At 45.8% G+C, this 20,756-nt stretch overlaps 1 protein-coding gene across 2 annotated transcripts; it reads right to left on the reverse strand.

Moving 5' to 3' along the window:
- Window positions 1-193: 193 nt before the first annotated feature.
- On the reverse strand, window positions 194-19,230 carry Stra8 (stimulated by retinoic acid 8). Of its 2 annotated transcripts, none has more exons than XM_046455080.1 (8): window positions 19,039-19,230; window positions 14,767-14,842; window positions 14,241-14,325; window positions 11,174-11,200; window positions 9,734-10,019; window positions 5,763-5,836; window positions 3,295-3,406; window positions 194-268 (listed from the first exon to the last, which is right to left on the reverse strand). In XM_046455080.1, exons 1-8 carry the CDS (start codon window positions 19,228-19,230, stop codon window positions 194-196), a joined length of 927 nt encoding a protein of 308 aa, XP_046311036.1. The 2 variants fall into 2 exon arrangements, with proteins under 2 accessions (XP_046311036.1, XP_046311035.1); XM_046455079.1 differs by having other exon boundaries at window positions 11,015-11,215.
- Between the last annotated feature and the right edge of the window lie 1,526 nt (window positions 19,231-20,756).

A 20,756-nucleotide genomic window follows, 5' to 3' on the forward strand; every position in this document is an offset into this window, starting at 1 on the left:
CTGAAAGACCAACACAAGGCCTTGCTTGTCTTGTACTTTATACTAATCAGAAACTAAAACCATCAGAACGCTTCTGGGACAGTGCCCTCCAAAGAGCCCTGGAAGTCCAAGGCAGGTATAACCGGATCTGCTAACATTCAAACTCGGAAACTCCCACTCTCTGTCAGTCCTCTCCCCTTCCAGTCCTTCTGCATTACAAATCTTCATCGTCAAAGGTCTCTAGGCACCTCAACATTACCATCTCATCGTCAGTGGGAAGGTCTGGTTCCTGCAAAACACAGGTGGAAGAGGTTGAAATTTTGATTTAAGAGTTCCAGGCAGATAGGAAGGTCCCAGCATCTTGGGTGTGCCCAACTCTCCCAGTCTCCACAGCTGTTACCTTCAGCCCCCATCCATGGAAGAAGGGGGGTGGTCCTATTTCCATTTCACTCAACTCACACACCTCCAGAAAGGAAGTGGAACTGGCTACTCTCCTATCCTGGGGATTTCCAGGATCCCATAAGAGAAATGGGGAAGCCATAAATCTTTATCAAAAGGCTCATCAATAGAAGACAGCACACTACAGCATGGTGTTCCCCTCATGGAATGCCATGAAGCTGTATTTTAGTTTATTTTTACTTAAAATTTTTATTCATCATAATTATTATTACTATTTTGCAGAGCTGGGAATGGGAGCCAGGACCTCACAGTGCTGAGCAAGCACTCTACCCCCCAGCTACTTCCACCAGCCTGCAGCTGGGTTTTTTTTAAATAATGAGATCACTATCTGTGGGGTACACTATTAGAAGAGGAGCGAAGTTCAAAACAATGTGTATAGTAGGCTACTACTTGTGTTTGAAAGAATATATGAATTCCTGCAGACCGTCTTTGGATGGCTATATAAGACACTGTCATGGAAGGGAAGAGTTTGCAATAGTAAGCAAGAAGTCATTGCAGGAGAAAGCCTATGTTTTACAGAATACTTTTTGTACCATGGACATGGGTTACATATGAGGTGATCAGTTTTTAAGAAGCAGTGCTATATGTGTTTATCAAGTTTCTCATTCCCTTTACAATGACCCATCCAACCTCTCGGGCCTGTCCATTACTTCTTCCACTAAAAATATGTTCCCAGGTATTTTCTCTTCCTGTGTCTCTCCACCCAGCTGAGAAATGACCCTTGTCATTTATTGTCCCTGCAGATCAGGGTTGTTCTCCAGGGGTCCTGGGCAGTATCCCCCTCAGCTATCTAATGAAAGTAGGATGGTCCCAAGGTGGACACCTAGATGGGGGGATGACCTCTGCTAGTTTCCCATTCACATGCTTTCCTGGTGGGGGAAGGGAAAAGAGAATCAAGAGGATCAGAGAGGCTGGGATGGCTCAGTATTGCCTAGCACATGCCAGGCCCAGGCTCTAGCTCCAGTATTGGAAATGAGAAAGAAAGAGAGAGAATCAGAGAAGTTGGATCAGGTAATCTCTAGGGGAATAACATGTGCTCCTTGTTCAGAATGAAGACAACTGCCAAGCTTGAGACAAGAGGTAGTCAGAGAGCACCCCAAGGGGCCAAGTGTCCTGGGAGAGAACAAAACAACCAAATGTCACACACAGTGCCCAAATGTTGTTCAAAATGTCCTATTTCCTTAAGGAAATAATGGAGTCTGAGGCACTTTTAAGCTGCATATTTTTAAGCTCACAGCATCAGGTTGTGAGAGATATTTGCTGTTACTGGTTGCTGAAGAGCTCCCCAAAAGTCATGTCCCCCTGGAAATTCATTTGAAACAGGGTCTTGGCAGATGTAATTAGTTAAGGATCTCAAGATGAAGCCATCTTGAATTTCGTGGGGGCTCTAGATCCAAGTGACCTGTGTCCATAAACGATGAGAGGGGCAGAGGGACAGAGAAGAAGGACATGTGAAAACAGAGGCAGTGCCTGGGGGGATGGAGCCATAAAGGGCAAGAATGCTGAGTGGTACCAGAAGCCACTGGGAGCCAGGCAGTGGCCAAGAAGGACCCTTTCCTGAAGCCTTTGGAGGCAGTATGGCACTGCCAACACCTTAATCTCAAGCTTCTGGCCTCCAGAACATTGAAATAAGCCTGTTGTTTCAAGCCACAGGTTTAGGGTCACTTCTTAAAGCAGCCCTAGGAACCCAGTTCAGGTGCTAATGAATCCTGATCCAGCCACCTCCCATAAAGCTGATAGGGGTAGCAGTGAGTTGGAGGTGAAACTGAAGGAGAATGAAATTTCCCTCTTTGCACCAGAGTCTACCAAAGTCCAAGGCCTCCTGCCTAGAACCCCTTGGACAGCTTGCTCAAAACCCAAATCCCAGTGCCCCATTCTCATAACACTGAATGAGAACCTTGAGAATAAGCTCCCAAGGTGAGTCTAGGGAACACTGAAGTTCAAGAGCCTGTGCTTTATGGGGACACTCTGACCTCTGCTCCTTGCTTTTCTGCCACGTGTGGAGAAAGGAAGTCAGGAAAGCAAAAACTGTCCCCTTTATTTGTTCTCAAAGCCTTGATGAAGTGGACTAATTTAACTGTGTCGGACAGAAAGCTGGTACAGTTGCTATGAGACAGTTACCCCGCCATTGGTGGGAAGTGGAGACAACTACAGGAATGGGCTCTGGACTCCAAGTGGGGATTGAAAGTGGTGTCCGCATGGGGAAATGAATGAATGGGAAAGGGGCCAATTACACCCTAGCCTATGGAAAAGGTGGCCTAATTATTTTTAGGCAAATGTGAGCCATTGTTAAGCTTGCCTTTTAAAATAAATAGTTGTATTTTTGCCAAATTAGCAGAGAAAAATCTATAGCTACGAATCTCAAAGGGCCTGTCTTCTGGTAGGTCAGACAGCCATTCTCCCTATGACAGCCTCAGGAATGGACACCCTAACCAAGACCCCCATGAATTAGGTCACCATAAGCTGCAGAGGAAGTTTTTTAGGAGCAGAAATTATCCTTTTAGAGCTGCGAGATTTCAGAGGATGAAACGGTTCAGCCTTTTGGAAAGATGTCACATAACATGTACGAAGGCCTGCTAAGAGCTGCCCTGGGATCTGGTCCCTGCTTCCAGGGGTTGGTCACCAGTGCCGCTCTGCCCAGAGGACACCCTGCTGCTCTTTTCTCAGTTTCCCTGATGTCTTCCATTTCACAGGAGGCTTTAGGCTGAAGTTGACCATCCATGGAATAGGACAGAGAGATTGAAAGAATGTCTGCCCATTGCCTTCTTGGGGTAATCAGGGTGAGGGTTGGCCAGGCCCCCTCAAGAGCTCTTTTTGCCATCCTAACAAGGGTGGGTAAGTATCTAGCTGTCCTACCTGTTTTAACTGAGTGTTAATGCAGCAAAGGCCTTTAAAAAAGTCAATGATCTGCATATAGAGCTGAAACTTCCCCTCTGGGTTTTCTGGGTTGCAGATGGCAAACAATGAACTGTCAAGAGAAAGAAAGAAGAAACAGCAAATGTTTAGAATCCTGATTTTTTACCTCTGATTGACTACCCTTCCCCCTGCCAAGCATTTGGATTGTGGTGTGAATGCAACACTTTCATACACCCAGTCGAATTCTTGGACAGCCCACAGCTTTTCTTGACAGGTTTGTATTAATTTTGTCAAGTTTCATGTCTGAAATCCTCCGGAAAAACAAGACTGTGATAGGACTGGATCTTGCGCCCTAATGTAATGTTTTGAGCTGTGGCCTTTAGAATGAGGGAGCAAGTTTTCTTTTACCTCTGAGTCAACCTGCTGGAGCAAAGCCCAGGGTTTGGGTCCCACCTGTGGCTGCTAAGGCACATTTTGAGTTCAGTCCCAGGAAAGACCCCCTCTCAGTGTGTCTAGCCTGGAGCTCAGGCCCTGCAGAAAGGGGGCTGGTCTTCCAGCTCTCCTTTCTTCCAAGGGGAGCAGCCCGGTGCAACTGGAGCCTTGAGGTACAGTGGCTATGCGTCCTGTAAGCCAGACGATATTTGCCCTTCACTCTTCCTCCTGGGATGAGGTCCCACAGCCAGGCTAGGAACCCCACTGGCAGTAATCCCTACCTTTTCTAGAGAAAGCAGGGAAAGCGTTTTTAATGGGTTGGTTTTTGTTCCATTAGAATGTCAAATACTGCTTGGCAAGTGTGCTTTGGCAGCTTCTCAACCAAGTTGTTTTTGCAGCCTGAGCCCAGTGCGGAAATAGGAATGTCAGCTTCCAGCCAGCTGCAGCAGAATGACACTCGGCACACAGCTGAGGAGAGCTCCTGTCACCACATGAAGTGGCTTTGAAGAGGGAAGAGTCTCCTCCGTCAATCCCTGTCTCCTGAGATCTGAATGGACCTGCAGGGGCAGGTGGGGTGGTGGAACCATCCTCAGATCTGGACTGGGGTTCTACTTGAAGCTGTCCTGGACCCTTGCACAGCTCTCGTGCCTGACCAAAGGCCTGCAGGAGGCCAGGTTTCCACTGAGAAGACAATGAAGACACTCCTTCGGATCCTTAGATGTAGATGGCACCCTCATTCCCAAGGCAGAAAAACTCAAGGTCCAGGTTTCTTTTGAGCCTCGACACTAGCTCTGTCCCTGCAGGCCACAGGCCCAGCCTTGCACGCAGCAGCCAGGGAATTTCAGTGCCAGACTGACTTCCTCTGAGAAAATGCCCTTGCTACAGACTGAGTCCAAGTCCTCCCTGTTTTAAATCTTCTCAGACCCCGTTTTATGTCCTCTTGCTCCTTGGGTGAGCCACACCCTTCTCTGCTTCTTCCATAGCTGTTCTCATCAGCACTGTGAAAGGCAGCTCAGAGAAGCCCTTAAAGTCAGGGCACAGGCCTGCCTCCATGTTGGCCCAGGTCCTCTGTGCCCCAGACCCCCTGCCCACTCTCCTGCCCATGGGCTGCCTGACCCTGGGTGCTATGGACTGAAGGTCTGTGTCTCACGCCCAATTCATATGCTGAAACCTAACCCCCAAGGCAATGGTATTAGGAAGTGGGACCCTTGGCAGGTGATTAGGACCTTTATAGAAGAGGCCTGGGAGACATACTGGGCATTGAGCCCAGGGGAGCTTTACCACTGATAACACTGAGCTACATACCCCCATCCCAGCCCCTTTTATTTTTTATTTCACTAATTTGCTTAAGGCCTCCCTGATTTGCTGAGGCTGGCCTTAATCTTGCAATCCTCAGTGCCTCAGCCTCCAAAGTCACTGAGATTACCAGCATGCACCACCTTGCCCAGCAAGATACGGTGACATTGAGAAGATGCCTCCTATGAGAAATGGCCTTCACTAGACTGAATCTGCTAGCATCTTGACTTTGGAATTCCGGCTCCCTAGAACTGTGAGCAATAAATGCTGTTGTTTATAAACCAGCTGGGTTTTGGTATTTTGTATAATAATGATCTTGTAAGCAAGGCTAGATCAGCCTGAAGCAGGACTAAGACATACTGGGAAACCCACCAAAGGAAACAGGTGCATTTACATAACCTGGGGCTGATAACCTGGTGTGTTCTAGCCCTGGGCCAGGACAGAAGATTCTCTCCTCTGAGGATGCCCCAGACAATGTCATCCCCAAAGCGACAGTACAATCCTAGGATCAGTCCACTTCAATCACAGGGAAAAAGTGGGTCCCTGAGAACTTGCACCCATCTGGGAGCTGCAGGGGAAAGGCAGGAAATGCCCAGCAGGGGTGCACATGCGTAGACATACACACATGCGTGCACACTCATTCATGTAACACACACACACCCACATGCTCCACAATCTCATACTCACACAGTTGCACACCAACTCACACTTGCTCATGCTGTCTCACACCATCTTCTCACCTAGGGCTGGAGGTACTGGGAGCCTCACTTTTGTCCAGGAAGCTTGCCACATCAAAGGCGTCTTCAAAAAGGAGCTGAAAGAAAGCACAGAACCCCTTAAGTCAGAAATAACTTCTCAGCTTGACACTGGCGAGGCTGCTGGGCAGAGAGTAGAAAGGCTTTCTTTGTACACTCATCCGCAAAATGCACAAGTGTCAAAGCTGGGGTCCAAACTCAGGGTCTCTGCTTCATAATCTTCCCCAGAGCTGAACATTAAGTTCTTCACTGCCGGGGACAAACTGCCAGCCCTGGAGATGGCTGAGAGAGAGGAAGTACTGGGACTGTCTCATCTTTCTAAAGAAGAGAGTGGCTCAGGCATGGGAGGTGACAGCAGAGCCGATCCTGTTTACAGGCTGGAAAGTCTCATCTGAACCTCTCTGTCTCTCCCCACCTCCCTTCTCCAGTATGTGCGGTGCAGCAGGGAGGTCCTTGCTAGATGTCGGCACACTGATAATAGATTGCTGGCCTCCAGAACTATAAGCCAACAAATTTCTGGTCATTATACATTACCCAGTCTCAGGGATTCTGCTACAGCAGCGCAAAATAGACTGAGCTAGCAATGTGACCTACTCAGGGTTGTTGCAAGAATTCAGGTCATACACCGGACACAAAATAATGGCTCAGTATGTTGGCTGTATTAAATATCAGCTGCTTTATAAACAAAACAGTGTTGTTGAAATTCTAGAAAATAGAAACAGATAAGGAATATAAGAATCATTAAGAATCCATCAGAGATACCTGCTGTTGCTATATCAATCCACTTCTCTTCAGTTATTTCCCCAGGCATATTATATAATGATAATGACAAGGACTGCTAGTAGCAATATAAGGATAATGACGATATGCTTCCAAATTTAGAATTTGGTTATTTAGACAGTTTTTGGTCCTTTAATCTGTAAATATTCTGTAAAAACATGATTTACACTTAAGATTGATGGATGTAGCAAATAGAAACGCAAGACGCCTAGTTAAATTTGAATTTCAGATAAAGAAGAATTTTTTTGTCATAAGAATTTCCCCCCAAATTACACAGGATATTTTTTGAAAAAAATATTTTAAAAGTTTAGCTGGACATGCTTTATTTTCTTTGGCACCTTATTTACTCTGGTGATCACCCTGAGGGGAGGAGGGGGTGTCCTCTGGCCCCTAGTACCTACAGGTCCTGCCAGGGTCCCTCCTCACTCCTGCCCAGGACACTGCTCTTGCCCAGCTCTTCATGTCTTCACTCAGTTCACTTCCCTGTAACTGAATCCCTTGGAATTCTGGCTATGTGGGTGGTCCCTTCCAGTTTTCTGATGTCCTACTTAGATTTCTTTTGTTACTTCAAAGAAGCTCTGGAAGAGGCCATAGAAAGGCCTGTGCTCTCTCCTCACAACAGGCCTGAGTCAGGGACCCAAGACCTAAATTCCCCTCCATAACCAGAGTTGCAGGCCACACGTTGTCTCCATGTATGCAAAGCCCCCTCATGATCCAACCTGGAAAGGACTCAGATCAGGCTCCTTTTGGAGTTCCCACCACACTTAGGGACCACACATCCCAGACCTGAAGCAGAATGGACTGGGGCCTCCTGGATGCAGAGAACCCTGAGAACAGGGGCTGGCAGAAACCCAATTGTTAAACCTTTCCAGAAGGACCAGGAGCTACAGTAAAGCTGAACTAGAAGAGCACAGAGCTGATGTAGAAGCCACAGGAGGAGCAGCTGTGGTTGGCCCTGTCTTGAGCATGAGTGTGCTCTGTTCCACTCACCTTCTCACCTGCCTGGCTTGACCAAACCCTGGGCAGGAAGCTCCTATTCTTGGGCATGGCTGGGGGAATCTGCTGCCTGTTTCCCTCAGCACCAGAAAAGCACCAGCCTTCTCTGAGAAAGGCCAGGCAAATCATTCCCATGATTTGGACATTAGAGTCTGGTTTCTCTTTGGAGATGTTCTTCCTTGAGGAAATGTTCATGTTGGCAAATGCACAGGTGCTTGTATACACCACACACACACACACACACACACACACACACGTTCAGTTACTCAGGATTTTGATATATACTGTGTGTGTGTGTGTGTGTGTGTGTGTATGCAAGACTCAATGGCTAGGCACCTTAGGGTTACAAAGACATCTACCCTGGCTCCCCTCTCCTGTGTGCCTTGGGTATGAAATCCTGGGCTGCTGGTTGACTTGGTTCTCCTTAAACCATTATAGAGGACCTGCATCCTCTCATGGTGGACCCTACATTAGGGGAAAAACAGATGGGAAACTGGAGTATTCATGATTGGGGGTGGTCTAAGGCAGTAGCCAGGGACACTTGCACATGTGCTCTGGGAGGTCTTGCCAATAATGCCTGGTGCATCAATCACCTGGAGTGCTCTTTAAAATGTGGATCCCAGAACCCTACCCTCAGGAATTCTGATTCAGTGGATCTGGGTAGGGAGCCAGGAACCTGCCTGCTTACTGTGCTCCATGGGTGATTCAGGGAGATAATGAAAGGCTGACTATCCACACATAGGACAGACAGAGAGATTTGAGAAAATGAGAGGGATACAATCCCTGAAGTAGGAGCTGGGTGTTTGGACAAATCACACCTCTAACTAGGACTGCCAAATAGAGGATAGGACTAGGTGACAGCTCTGTTGTTCTCTAGACTTGGACATGACTGTGGAAGTTTCCAGAAGGATTGGGGTATTCCAGGGCTGTAACTGTGGGGTCAGAAGCACATGGAAGTTCTCTGGTTCTAAGACTCCACAGAGGGACAGACGGGAGACTAGTATGGCTGTCTCCTCAAAGGGACCACCCACCGAGGGGCATTTGGATAGTCAAGGCAAGGGGGAAGGGGGTCATAGCCATGGATGTTAAATGTCCTACTAAGCACTGGACAGGTGCAGGGAGCAAGGAACTGCCTGTCCCTGGGCTAACAGAGTGAGGGCAGCCTGGGCCCATGTGGGAGCAGCAGGCTTTTGAAGAGCTCCTAACTCTGGAGGAGCTGCTGTTGGCCTGCTTCTATCTCAGAACAGGATGACGGCTAACACCACCTGGTGCTCGATCTGTGGACTGTGGCATCCTAACTACTGGAAAGCTGAGAAAGGCATTTAGAGTGGAAGCTGTGGTTGCCCCCTCTTCACCCAGTGGTTGCAATGTTTTCTGGGAACTGGTCACCTCTCTGGGTCTGTGCCTGATGGGTGCTTGTGTCATCCTTTCCCATCGGCTCAGTAAGCTGGACAATTTGGGCCAATGAGAGGGGAGGAGAGGTATGGTAGAAGCTTCTGGAAAAAGTTCCTCCTTAACTAAGAGCCTTCACAGGGACTCTTTCTCTACCTGGTGTACAGGAGGAAGAATGACCACTGGGGGTGAGAGAAGTGGGGAGGGGAGGGAAGGATGAGAAACCCGAGAGAAAAGAGGAACCTGAGTCCAAGGGGACACCACTGAGCAGGTCAATTAACAGTGACCTCCCTGACATGAGTTGTGCATTTCTTCATGTTTTTGTGGTTGGTGGTGGTTGGTTGGTTTTTTGCACTGGGGATTAAACTCAGGGGCACTTTACCACTGAGCCCTTTTTATTTTATTTTTGAGACAGGACCTCCCTAAGTTGCTCAGCGCCTTACTAAATTTCTGAGGCTGGCTCTGAACTTGGGATCCTCCTGCCTCAGCCTCCAAGCCACTGGGATTACAGGCCACCTGCCGGCTTTTCATAGTTTAATCATCAAGTCATTGGCAGCCAAAAGATTCCCACAGGATTTAACCTTCCCCTCTGCAATCCTATAGAAAGGCCAGGACACTAACAAGAAATACTGTTTGGTGATCGTGGAGATTATGTTGAGAAAATCAGAAGCCTGTGGTGCCACCTGCAATAGAAATGGCACCTCAAGCTTGCAAAGTGACCAAGCAAACCCTGGGTGGAGGGTGACAGTGGTTCCTCTGCGTCCTCCGCTTTCCCACAGGTTGCTCACCTCCTCCGGGGTGGACATGAGCGAGCAGCTGGCCCCCTGGCTGTCTACTCCGCTGTCCTTCACACTGCCCTCGGCACCCACGGGCTCCTGGCAGGCCACCGCGAGGCCCGGGAGGCCACCGTGCTTCTGCGCCCAGGTCTGCAGGAGGATGGCCTTCCTCTCCTCGGAGAGCGTCTGCCACAGGTGGGAGATGGCCGCAGAGACGATGGGGAGAGTCACCTCCTGGGAGGAGACGATGCCGTTCCCTGTCAGGAGGTCCATCGTCTGCTTGTAAAAGTTGAGATACCTGGAAGAGGACAGGCGCTGCCTCTCAGGAGTCTGTCCCTGCAGAGGCCAAGGCACCGTGCCCGGGCCATGCTGGGGGTGCAGGGCGCTTGGCCTCAAGCCTCTGCCTCCACCCCTGCAGGGCAGAAGCCGCTGTCGGGGAGCAGAAGGCACCTTGGGGACCAAGGACAGAGATTTGTGCTGGGGGGGGGGCTCCCTAGGTCCTCCCAGGGCCCCGCCCCTAAAGCTCTGCTCAATGTTAGGTGAGAGATGTGGCTGCTCAGCTCCCACCCCCCCCCACCCCACCCAAAAGTCTAATTAGGAGGCCATCAATGTGCAGGCTTGATAGACTGCTGCTTTAATCTGGGGTCTGTAAGTCAGACTCAGCTGTGGACTGGGTCTCCTCCTCTTGTGCCTCTGGAGGCCAATAAGGCTACTGAGGGGTCTTGGGTCTGTGGAGGAGGCTGTGTCAAAGGAAGTCTGATCCAGCCAGCCTCCACCTTTATCTCTGTTAAGACCAGATATGAGGTTGAAAGGGGACATGTAGGGTGTGTGTGGGGTACGGGGAGGGGGAACTCATCCCTCATAATCACCATCAACAAGCCACCCTTGCACCCCAAATAAACACCCAGTCTAAATAAAAAACATTGTATTTGCTCTTCAGTTATGGCTTCCAGACTATGTGTCTAGCCCCTCAGACCAAGCCCAACCCCAGCCCCTCCTACATGGTTATTGTCCTCTTGACACATTTTTGTATATTTTCACATCATTTACAATGTGAATTTTACTTCATTTTTAATATTTGTTTCTCCTGATTATTTACCATCAGAAATAATACACATTCACTGTTGAAAAATTTGGAAAACACAAAAAAGTACTGAGAAGAAAGCCCCTCCCATAATTCAGGCTGGTCTGAGCATGCATTGAGGCTACAGCATACTCCACTTGGAGTTTCTGTCCCCTTCCACACAGGAGCTCTGTGTGTGTCCAAACATCACCCCACCCAGCTGTTCACACCGTTCAAATTCCAGGAGGTCTGGCGACATAGCGGCAGAGGAATGTAAGAGATCAATTTTTTTCTCCTCTTCCTCTTCTTCCTCCTCTTCTTGGTCTTCCTCTTCCTCTTCCTCATTTTCTTCTTCCTCAGCATCCTTTCTGACTGATTCAACTGGGCACCAGGTGGAGGAGCCATTCTGAGGAAAACTATTTGAGACCAGACTGGGGAAGAAAACAGACACAAGTTAGTAATACTGTAGACCTGTAGACAAATATTCCCAGCGGACATGAAACTCAAAATCTTAGCAATATTTAATATATAAATAGCAATATTTTGTATATAAAAACTCTCTTTTTATATGTGTGTCTACACACACACACACATATTCAAAACCATATTAGTGATACTAGCTAGTCTAATAAGGCAGGAAAAATGTAAAAGGTCTACATATTGGAAAGTAAGAAATAAAAATATCTTTATTTTCAGACACAATGTGACAATGTGGAAAATCCCAAGAATCCACAAACATATGACTGGAATTCAGAAGGGAACTTAGCAAGGTTGCAGAAGGCCAGATCAAGAATCAAAAATCAATACTATTTCTAGTAAAATAAAGGTTACCAGAGCCTGGAAAGGGTGTGGGGAAGTGGGAGATAGAGAAAGGATGGTTAACGGGTATAGGGCTCCAGGAGAGGAGGAAGATTTTCTAATGTTCTATAGAGATAACTATGGCCAACAAGAATTAATTGTTTCAGAATAGCTAATAAAGAAGATTTGGAATATTCCCAGCTCAAAGAAATGATAAATGTCTAAAGTGATAGAAATGTCAATTACCTTGGTCTGATAATTAAACATTATATACATGTATTGAAATATCCCACTAAGGCATAAATATGTACAACTACTATGTGCCAATTAATATATATGTTAAAAATATTTATATATATATATATATATATATATATATATATATACATATATTTCTGTATACTAGGAATGAACAATTGAATATTAACATTTTTAAAATTATTATTTATAATAATACCAAAATCATGAAATATTTAAGTTTAAATCAAAAGTTCAAAGTGTGAGAAAAGAATAAAATGAACTCATCAACATTATAGAATTTTGCTCTTCAAAAATACATTTTTAATAGTATGAAACAACATGACACAATTTGGAAAATCAGAACTTAAAACCAGCTTCTCTTCATACTGATAGGAATACTCCCCAATCAACCAAGTCCTGTTAAAAAGCAAACTTGCCAGAAAAAACAAACAACAACAGCAAACACAACGTTTTAATCTCAGAATAGAGAAAGACTTCTAAGTATTCCCTACAACCCAGGTGTCATAACAGATTGATAGATCAGACTTCATTTTTTTTTGCATGGCAAACACAAAAAGCAAAAAACAATAGGAAAAATAATAGAACAAATGTTCAAAAGAAAAAATTTGGCAAGTCTCACCATAGAGAGCTAATTCCTCTGTATATATAAAGAACTTCTATAATTAAATAAGAAAAAGATTGCCGGTGCAGCAGGAAAACAGACAAAACAATAGGTACAAACAATTCCCAGGAATGGAAATAAAAATTACCTTGAACAAAGGCACTCAAGTTAATTCATAATCAATTAGCTAATTAATTACTAAAATATAATAATTACAAAATAAAATTAGTCTTCTCTATGCTGGCACCACAGTTTTAATTATTATAGCAAAAAATTCCTCCCTAATTATTATAATTTAGCTATTCTTTTATGAGCAGGTGATAAAAGGACTTATAAGATTTTTAGTATATGATAATGTTCATATTTTAGTAAAGAAAAGACAACGTATAATAAATGGGGTTGGGATCACTGTTAGTCATTTGGGATAAGCCAATGTAGAATTCTGACTGACTGAAACCATCTCGGACTGGGCCCCACCTCACCATCAGCCCAGTGTGATTTTTAAAACAAGGCTCCTAACTGCCACCTTCATGCACACATACACACATCACACCTGCCTCCCCTCTGGGAACATAATGGTGATCAAGTTGTCTATGAAATAAGATTAAACGTAGGCGGTTATTTTCCTCTTGACACATTTTTGTATATTTTCACATCATTTACAATGTGAATTTTATTTCATTTTTAATAATTGTTTCCCCTGATTATTTGACATCAGAAGTAATACACATTCACTGTTTAAAAATTTGGAAAACACCAAAAAGTACTGAGAAGACAGTAAAAGTCATGCGTGATCACACCATCAAACACTAGAAGCCACATCGCTTCATCCAGGCGGACTTTTGACTCCGAATAGCAAGTAGTTCGCAGCCCCCTTCTGGGAGGGGGCAAAGATGGCTTGAGCTCTGTTTTGTCAGAGGCCAACTTGGATGTACACCATGCCATTAGAGCTGGACATGCCCAGAGCCACCAGACACGACAGGGGCCCAGACATTGCCCCTAAAGTCCAGGCTGTGGTCAAAGTAGCTTTGCAAGCTGCAGGTGAACGCAAGGGTTAGGTCATCCTTTGAGTGCTGAGAATATATCCACACAGCATGCATGAAAAGCCCAGAAATTGCAGGAGTTAAGTACAAAACCTGACATCAAAAAATTACAAGAAAGACATTTCTCAGATCAGTCTTTCACAATTTAAATGTGACATTATTAATAACATTCCCCATTCAGCAACTGTGACACCTATGTGTACAATGGTTATTTTCCTCTTTCAAGTTTAATGTGCCTTTTCCTAGGTTCCTATGAGACTTTTAAAGTAGGCCAAGATTTGCATTTTCCTTATTTTCATATTACTTTCCAATAAAGCTATTAACTGAGGACTTTAAGAAATATATATAAGATACGAGATGTAGTAATACACTATATAAGATGAACACAATGATGTCATCATTCTAAAAATAATGTGCAAAATTTGAAAAATAGATGGATGGATATTCCTCAAAATCAACATTTTCTTTGAAAGGCGAGATGATTCATATTTTCAGGCCTTTCTGTATTTTCTACATTTTCTCTAATAATCACTTTCTATAGTAATCATTTTCTGTAATAATCATTTTTATAATTGTAAAAATAAATTGAAGCATGCACTTAAGATAAAGGAGAACCCAGGACAGACATCTGTGAGTGAGCAGCAGCCCTGACCATCTTGCACGTAGAGGGAGGGTGGACTACTGGGAGGCAGCCTCCAAGGCCAAAGGGGCAAGACAGCAGGTTCTCATTCTCCTGTGGTTGCTGCATCTTACCTGTCATTTCCAGAGTACATTCTGGCATATTCTTCCTTGACTTCCTCTAAGCTGCTTGCATTCCCATCCTCCAGATTGAAGGATTCTATTAGGAAGTTGAGGCAAGAGTCACAAAGGAGAAAGTCAGACCTGTATTAAGTCTCTCCTGCCTTTCTGCTCCATGGTGGAGCTCTGAACCCTCCCAGGCTCAGTACTAGGGAGTCCAGAGGCCATTTTCCACCTCCCTTTCTGGGTGCAAGAGGGCAGCTCAGTACAAGTACTGACCACTTCTCTGGTTTCTCAAGGTGAGGTCAGGTGCTCTCAGCAGCACCCCATTAGGGGATTCATCAAACCCCCACAGGTTGGTGACCCCTGCCTGTCTGGCTGCACTGCAAGCTCCCTAGGGACTCGGACATCAACTTCATAACCAAGCACAGTGGCTGGCATACAGTGACCCTCATTAAATATCTATTGACTCAGTGTGACCTTATTTCTCTGTTATCAATTGAAAAATGGAGCCAGTCTTCTCCAGGGAGGGATCTGTTACCTTTCATTTTCAGCAAGTTGTCCAGGGTTTGTTCCAGTTCCTGAATGTGATTCTTCGCCTTATTCAGAACCTGCCACTGAGGACAGAGACAGTGCTGGAAATATAGCCTTTCACTGCAGAGACTGCTTTTGTGGACCCAGGAACCCCCTCCCTAGCCTAAGGCCACATTCGTTGTCTCAGATGCAAAGTTACATCTTTGGCCTTGATGGTGAAAAGATTGGAAAATTTATTCTAGTGCACAGAAGGCACAAATCTCCTTTGTATCCTAGAAATGAGTTCTCACTGAAATACCAAAGTATTTGGAAATGAGCTGCATTCAGCAAACTGAGGAAAGCAAGTGACTATACAGGCTACCAGAAGGTGGGATAAGGTGCCAGAGGAGGCACCACCAAATGAATGTTAACCCCAGCCTTGTCCAAATGCACAGGCAAGACTTCTGCTTAGTTTTGACCATGTGCAACTGGCTGGTTAATATTACATTACTAATCTCACAATATGTGTTCACTGAATGCATACACTCCAGATGATCTAAAAACTTGCTCTATGAACTTGAACTTTGCATTTCCCCTTCCTTCTCTCCCTCCATGCTTTCTTTCTTTTGTCCCTCTCTCTATCCAACCTCTCCTCCCTCCTCATCTCCTTCCTTCCTTCCTTCCTTCCTTCCTTCCTTCCTTCCTCCTTTCCTGTGTGTCAAAATAGAAACTGCAAGACCATTCAAAAGCAAGAAACCCTAAGTGTCGTTTGTGAGGCTGAGCACCCACATCTGCCATGGGTCATGGCCTCCCTCAGGTATGCATAAGCCCAAAGCTGTGTGCTGGGCCCCAGAGAATACAGGGTCAACAAGATGGTCCCATCATCAAGGTGCTGATATTCTAACAGGGAAGACAAGCATGGCAACAGCTCTCCTTAACACAAGATGAAATTAAGTAAGGGCTAACCAGGGGTAGAAGCAAAGGGCTGTGGAAATATATAGGAAGGAGAGAATATTCTGACTGCAGGGGGAAAACTTCCATGGAACGAGGCAGCAGAGTGAGCCAGACAGAGCTCTGGAGAGTACACAGTCTCAAAGGAACAAATAACTGTGTGAGTAAAGACAGACGCAGGCCAGGCCAGCCTTGATCAGGGCACTGCCACAGTGAGATGTGGCCAGAGTTGGGGTGGGCAGTGGGAGAGGAAGTTACAGAAGCTAGGGGGTGGCAGCCTGGGTTTTGTTATTCTAGATTCTTGGGGATTCTGATGGTGCATAAAAAGAGACTTAAGGGGAGCTGGAAGCACGATGCTTTGCTGACCCAAAGACCAGGTGACCGGAACAACACCTATGTGAGAGTACAGTTAATTGCAAAACCTCTGAACACTTCTTGAGCAAGGCCCACCCCTTCTTCCTATCCACTGTTGACCTAGTCTGTCATGGCTATGGTGTCAAAGCAGCAAGGACTCAGAACGAGGGGCCAGAATCTTGGGCTTGTTCTTAGGGTGAGAAGGTGATTCCCCAGCTTCTATGGTTTAAATGTTTATGTTCCCCCGAACACATATGTTGGAAACCTGCCCCCATGTGAGGGTAATAGGAGATGGGGTCTTCAAGAAGGTGCTTTCTTTCTTTTCCTTTCTTTCTTTCTTTTCCCTATTTTTATTGGTGTGTTTAAGTATACATAATGTATTATACATTATAATACATAATTATAATGTATAATACATTATACATAATGGTACGATTCACTGTTAATGTATTTGTTCATTCGCATAATACATTAATATAATTTGGCCAATATCACTCCCTGGTATTTCGCCTTTCCCTACAGTCCTTCCTTGGGGAGGTGCTTTACAGTAGAGGCCCTATTTGGATTAGTGCCCTAATAAAAGAGGCCTGAGGGAGTTTACTTGCTGTTTTTGCCATGTGAGGTGCCATGAACAAGGTGCCACGTGTGAGCCAGAGAGCTGGCCCTCTTCAGACACTGAATCTGTTGGTGTCTGGATTGTGGAAATTCCAATCTCCAGAACTGTGAGCAGAAAATTTCTGATAATAAATTATTCGGTCTAAGGTATTTTTCTATAGCAGCCTGAATGGACTCCAACTCTATTCCTCTGGTCCAGGATGAGTTGCCCACGCTGGCTCAGCAGGACAACTCAGGCCTGCTTGCACCCTTACTGCATCAAACCAATCCAGGGAAACCAGGTGCCATTCATAGAAATTCTGTTTCTAGAATGTTTTGGGAGTGCTAATTTTTGTAGGACCTTTGTTTTGGGTAGATTTATGTCCTCCCACCCCAAGAAAGATGTTGAAGTCCTAACTCCTGAAACTTATGCATGTGACCTTATTTGGAAACAGAGATTTTATAGAGTAACCAAGTTAAAATGAAGTCCTTAGAATGGGCCCCAATTCAGTATGACCCATGTCCTTACAAAAAGGAAAAATGTGGACAAAGAGATAGACACCCAGAGAGGAAAGATGGTGTGAAGTCACTGGGGGAACGTGGCCATGTGGCCAGAATGATGCACCTGCAAGTCAAGCACTGCTGGCAAATGCCAGAGGCTAGCAGAGGTAAAAAGGTTTTCCCCTAGAGCCTTCAGAGGGAGCTTGGCCATGTGAAATCTTGACCTTGGACTTCCAGCATTGAGAGCCATAGTCAATAAATTTCTGTTGTTTTAAGCTGCCCAGTTTCTGATATTTTGTTATGGCAGCCCTAAAGGACTCATGAGACCTTGTTACACCATTAGACTTATAGAACAACAACTCCCTTATTCATGCACAATCCTGGGCCTTCCCTCAAGTAAGATAGAGAAAGAAGAATACAGAGAACAGCTGAGTTCCAGATATTTTCCTGGCTGCATTATTTAAAGCCAGTAATTTAATCTTCTGAAGTCTCAGTTTCCTGACCCGTACAATGAGAATGATAGGAATAGAGCTGTGGGGGATAAATAAGGTAATATATTGGGGAATAATGATTCTAACATTTTAAGGCTCTAAGAACCATGCTGTGTTGGAGTATCCCATTAAACCCTATTACAGGCCTATTAGGCAGCCATTACTATCCTCCCTATTTAATGGACATGTTGACTGAAGGCCAGAAGTCACTTGCCTGCCATCACTGAGACCAGTTAATAGCCATGCTCTCACATGCTAAGTCACGTGGCACAAATTTTCGGGATATGGATGTGGTTTTCCTCTGGATTTACTTGACTTCTTACTGTGAGGTTCTGAAGGTCTATTTTTTTCTTTGTTCCTGCTGCCAACCTATATGCACGTACCCATGGGCCTATGTCAGGAACTTAGGTTTTCATGCACCTCTGGAAGCAAGGAGCAAGCGTCTCTTCATCCAATGGACATGAAGCATAGCTATGCTGGTCAGGTTCTTGACAGAAAGGCCCAGATGTACCATCCTCCTACTGGATCCTGAGCCCAACTTAGCAGAGAGGGGAAGAACAGTCCTCCCTCCATCCCTCACCAGGCCTCTATACCATTCTACAGACACAGGACAACAGGATAATCCAGAGAGGTAGAGGATGGGGAGAGGGCCAGACCTGGAGTAGGAACAAGGACTCTTTCTGACCAGCTAGTAAGTCCTTGCTCAACTCCTTTACAAAAAGGATTTCTCCTTTACTAAAAGGGGGTGGGGAACTGCACCTCGTGGGGGACTCCTCCACTATGACCTTCTATAATGCTTCCACCATTATGACTACTCCATTCCTTCCATCACCCCAATATACTTGGACCTCCATGCTCTGCTAGAGAATTGATTTATTGATTGCTAGTTAGCAATTAAAAAGCTGTTTGAGGACAAAAGCACAATTAAGAACAGGAAAAGATAAATACTTACCTGGAGAGCCCTGTTGCCTGGGGGAAAGACCTGGATTATGTATATAAACTGGGGGTGTGCAGCATGTGTGGCATGTGACCATGTGTATGTGTGAGCTAATGGTATGATGCATACATGCGTGTATGTCTATGGTGTGTGCACGTGTGTGTGGTGTCGTGTGTACACACAGGTGTGTGTGTTTGGGTAGATGTACAGGGTGCCTGAGTGTGTGCTAAAGGCCACTGCCTGTTGAGTGGACAGGCACAGAAGCGGCTGGCAAACTAGGCCCCTCCTCAGGCCCATAATTGCTTTACTTATGCCAGTCTGGTCTGCTGCAGGTAGAAAAGGCCCATCTCTCACAGCAGGTATAGCCCCCCCCCGAGGCATCCACCAATGATCACCGACCACACGGAGGCCCAGCCCTCAGCCTTGTGCAGCAAGGGTGGCAGGGCCAGGCCCCACACTGAGGTCCCCGTACCTTCGAGGCTGTGAGCTCAGACTGGGAGTAAACAGTCTTCCTTAGGTTGGTGAAGAGCCCTGCCAGGGTGGCCCTATGGCGGGCCTGGGACAGGCGTCTGCGGGCTACCCGAGGTTCGAGCTCCTGCAGCTGTGCCAGTGGCCTGGGTGTTGCTGTGCCACTGGGCTGGCTGCCTTCTCCAGAGGTCGCCATTATAAGCTGTAACATAATATTATGCTTCTTTTTACCCGCAATAATAATGATACAACATCAAGGACAAAGGGAAGGCAGATTGTCAGAAAGAGGTATCTCTCAAGTAAAAGTCCCCAAGTATTATAACATAATCGATAACAGACAAAAAATAAATTAAGGTGACACAAAATATGTTACTGATGCTCGGCTCCCCAAAATCACAAGCCACCTAGGTTGGATTTCCAGGTGAGAGGCGATGGAGCTTACCCCATGAAGGTTCTAGCACACTGCAGGTACTCACTAGCCATTTGTTCATCTCCATTGTCAAGGACAACAGTGAGACCTTGAGATACTGTGTCTCACAGTCTGTTCAAAGCTGAATGGGTGCATGTCCTACCCTGTGAGATCTTTGCAAACTTAAGAATGGCCCCTTTGATCTGGGTAGGGTTGCACTGGTGTACACACACACACACACACACACACACACACACACATCCAATAAGGATCCACTCTAGATTCATGAGCCTTTCCTTAGATATACTATACCTCAAAAAGAAGGAAAAGAAGAGAACACACAGATCTCCCAGAAAAGCAAAACGTTACCTGTTACTTTATGGGGAGGTGGAAGTGGAAGCCTTGTCTTGCTTCTGGTGGGGTCGGAAGATGATCATTACGTTGGCTTGTGTCACTTCTGAGCTTGCAAACCAGGAGCCCTTCCCTAAATGAGGTGATTGTGGGACTGATCCAGAATCAGTCTGGATTAGACAGATTGTTCTAACGTCTGAATCATGTCTGTTTTAATGACAGGCAGAGATGAGGGCGTCTTGCCTGAGCCTGGCCCCTTCTATCAGAGAAGGGCACACCCCACATACACTCAGAGGAGAGTTGCTTCCCACACCCCATGGTTCTTTGAGCAGAGAGCCTGCATCTTTACATCTGTACCCCCAGTGCCTGGTACCCACCCAGCTCCCAACAGGTGCTCAGAGTTCAGTTCTGAGTGAATTAGAATGGGAGGTTTCTGCTGGGTCCACTCTCCCCTGAGCTCATTCCTGCAATATAGGGACATCGAATGACTTTGGACAGGCTTTTGCCAATTTTCGAGTATGTCAGTCACTTGGGAAGACTGTTGAAAATATTAGAATGCTGTGATTTGAATGTCCTCTCTAAGACTCAGGTTGAAGTTTGTCATTATGACAGTATTAAGAGGTGGGACCTTTTAGAAGTGGATGGGCCATGAGGGATCTCCCCTCATGAATGGATTAATTTTATCTCTGGAGTGGGTTATCATAGGAATGGGCTCCTGATGAAAAGATGAGTTCTGTCCCCTACTATCCTCTCTTCCTCACTTTCATGCTCCTGTACTCTCGTGCTTCCCCACCACAAGACAATCTTTTGCCATAAGACACATTTTGCCATGTCATGCTTCAGGAAGAAGTCCTTTACTACATATGTCTTCCTGATTTTGAATTTCCCAGCCTCCAGAACCCTGAGAAGAATAAACTTCTATTGTTTGTAATTCACCCACTCTGGTGTTTTGTTACAGCAAC

This window comes from Marmota monax, unplaced genomic scaffold (assembly GCF_021218885.2).
Source record: "Marmota monax isolate L192 unplaced genomic scaffold, Marmota_monax_Labrador192_F-V1.1 WCK01_AAM20220418_F8-fsc00131, whole genome shotgun sequence".
In the NCBI taxonomy this organism is placed as follows: Eukaryota; Metazoa; Chordata; class Mammalia; order Rodentia; family Sciuridae; genus Marmota; species Marmota monax.

What these genes read in the sequence shown, in the direction of transcription:
- Stra8 (XM_046455079.1), bottom strand. Translation starts at nt 19,230, where the DNA reads ATGGCGACCTCTGGAGAAGGCAGCCAGCCCAGTGGCACAGCAACACCC. An exon ending in CAACTTGCTGAAAATGAAAG is followed by an intron (nt 14,326 to 14,766) that starts GTAACAGATCCC and finishes ACTTCCTAATAG; the next exon opens with AATCCTTCAATCTGGAGGAT. An exon ending in CCCAGTACCTCCAGCCCTAG is followed by an intron (nt 3,407 to 5,762) that starts GTGAGAAGATGG and finishes TTCTCTTGACAG; the next exon opens with TTCATTGTTTGCCATCTGCA.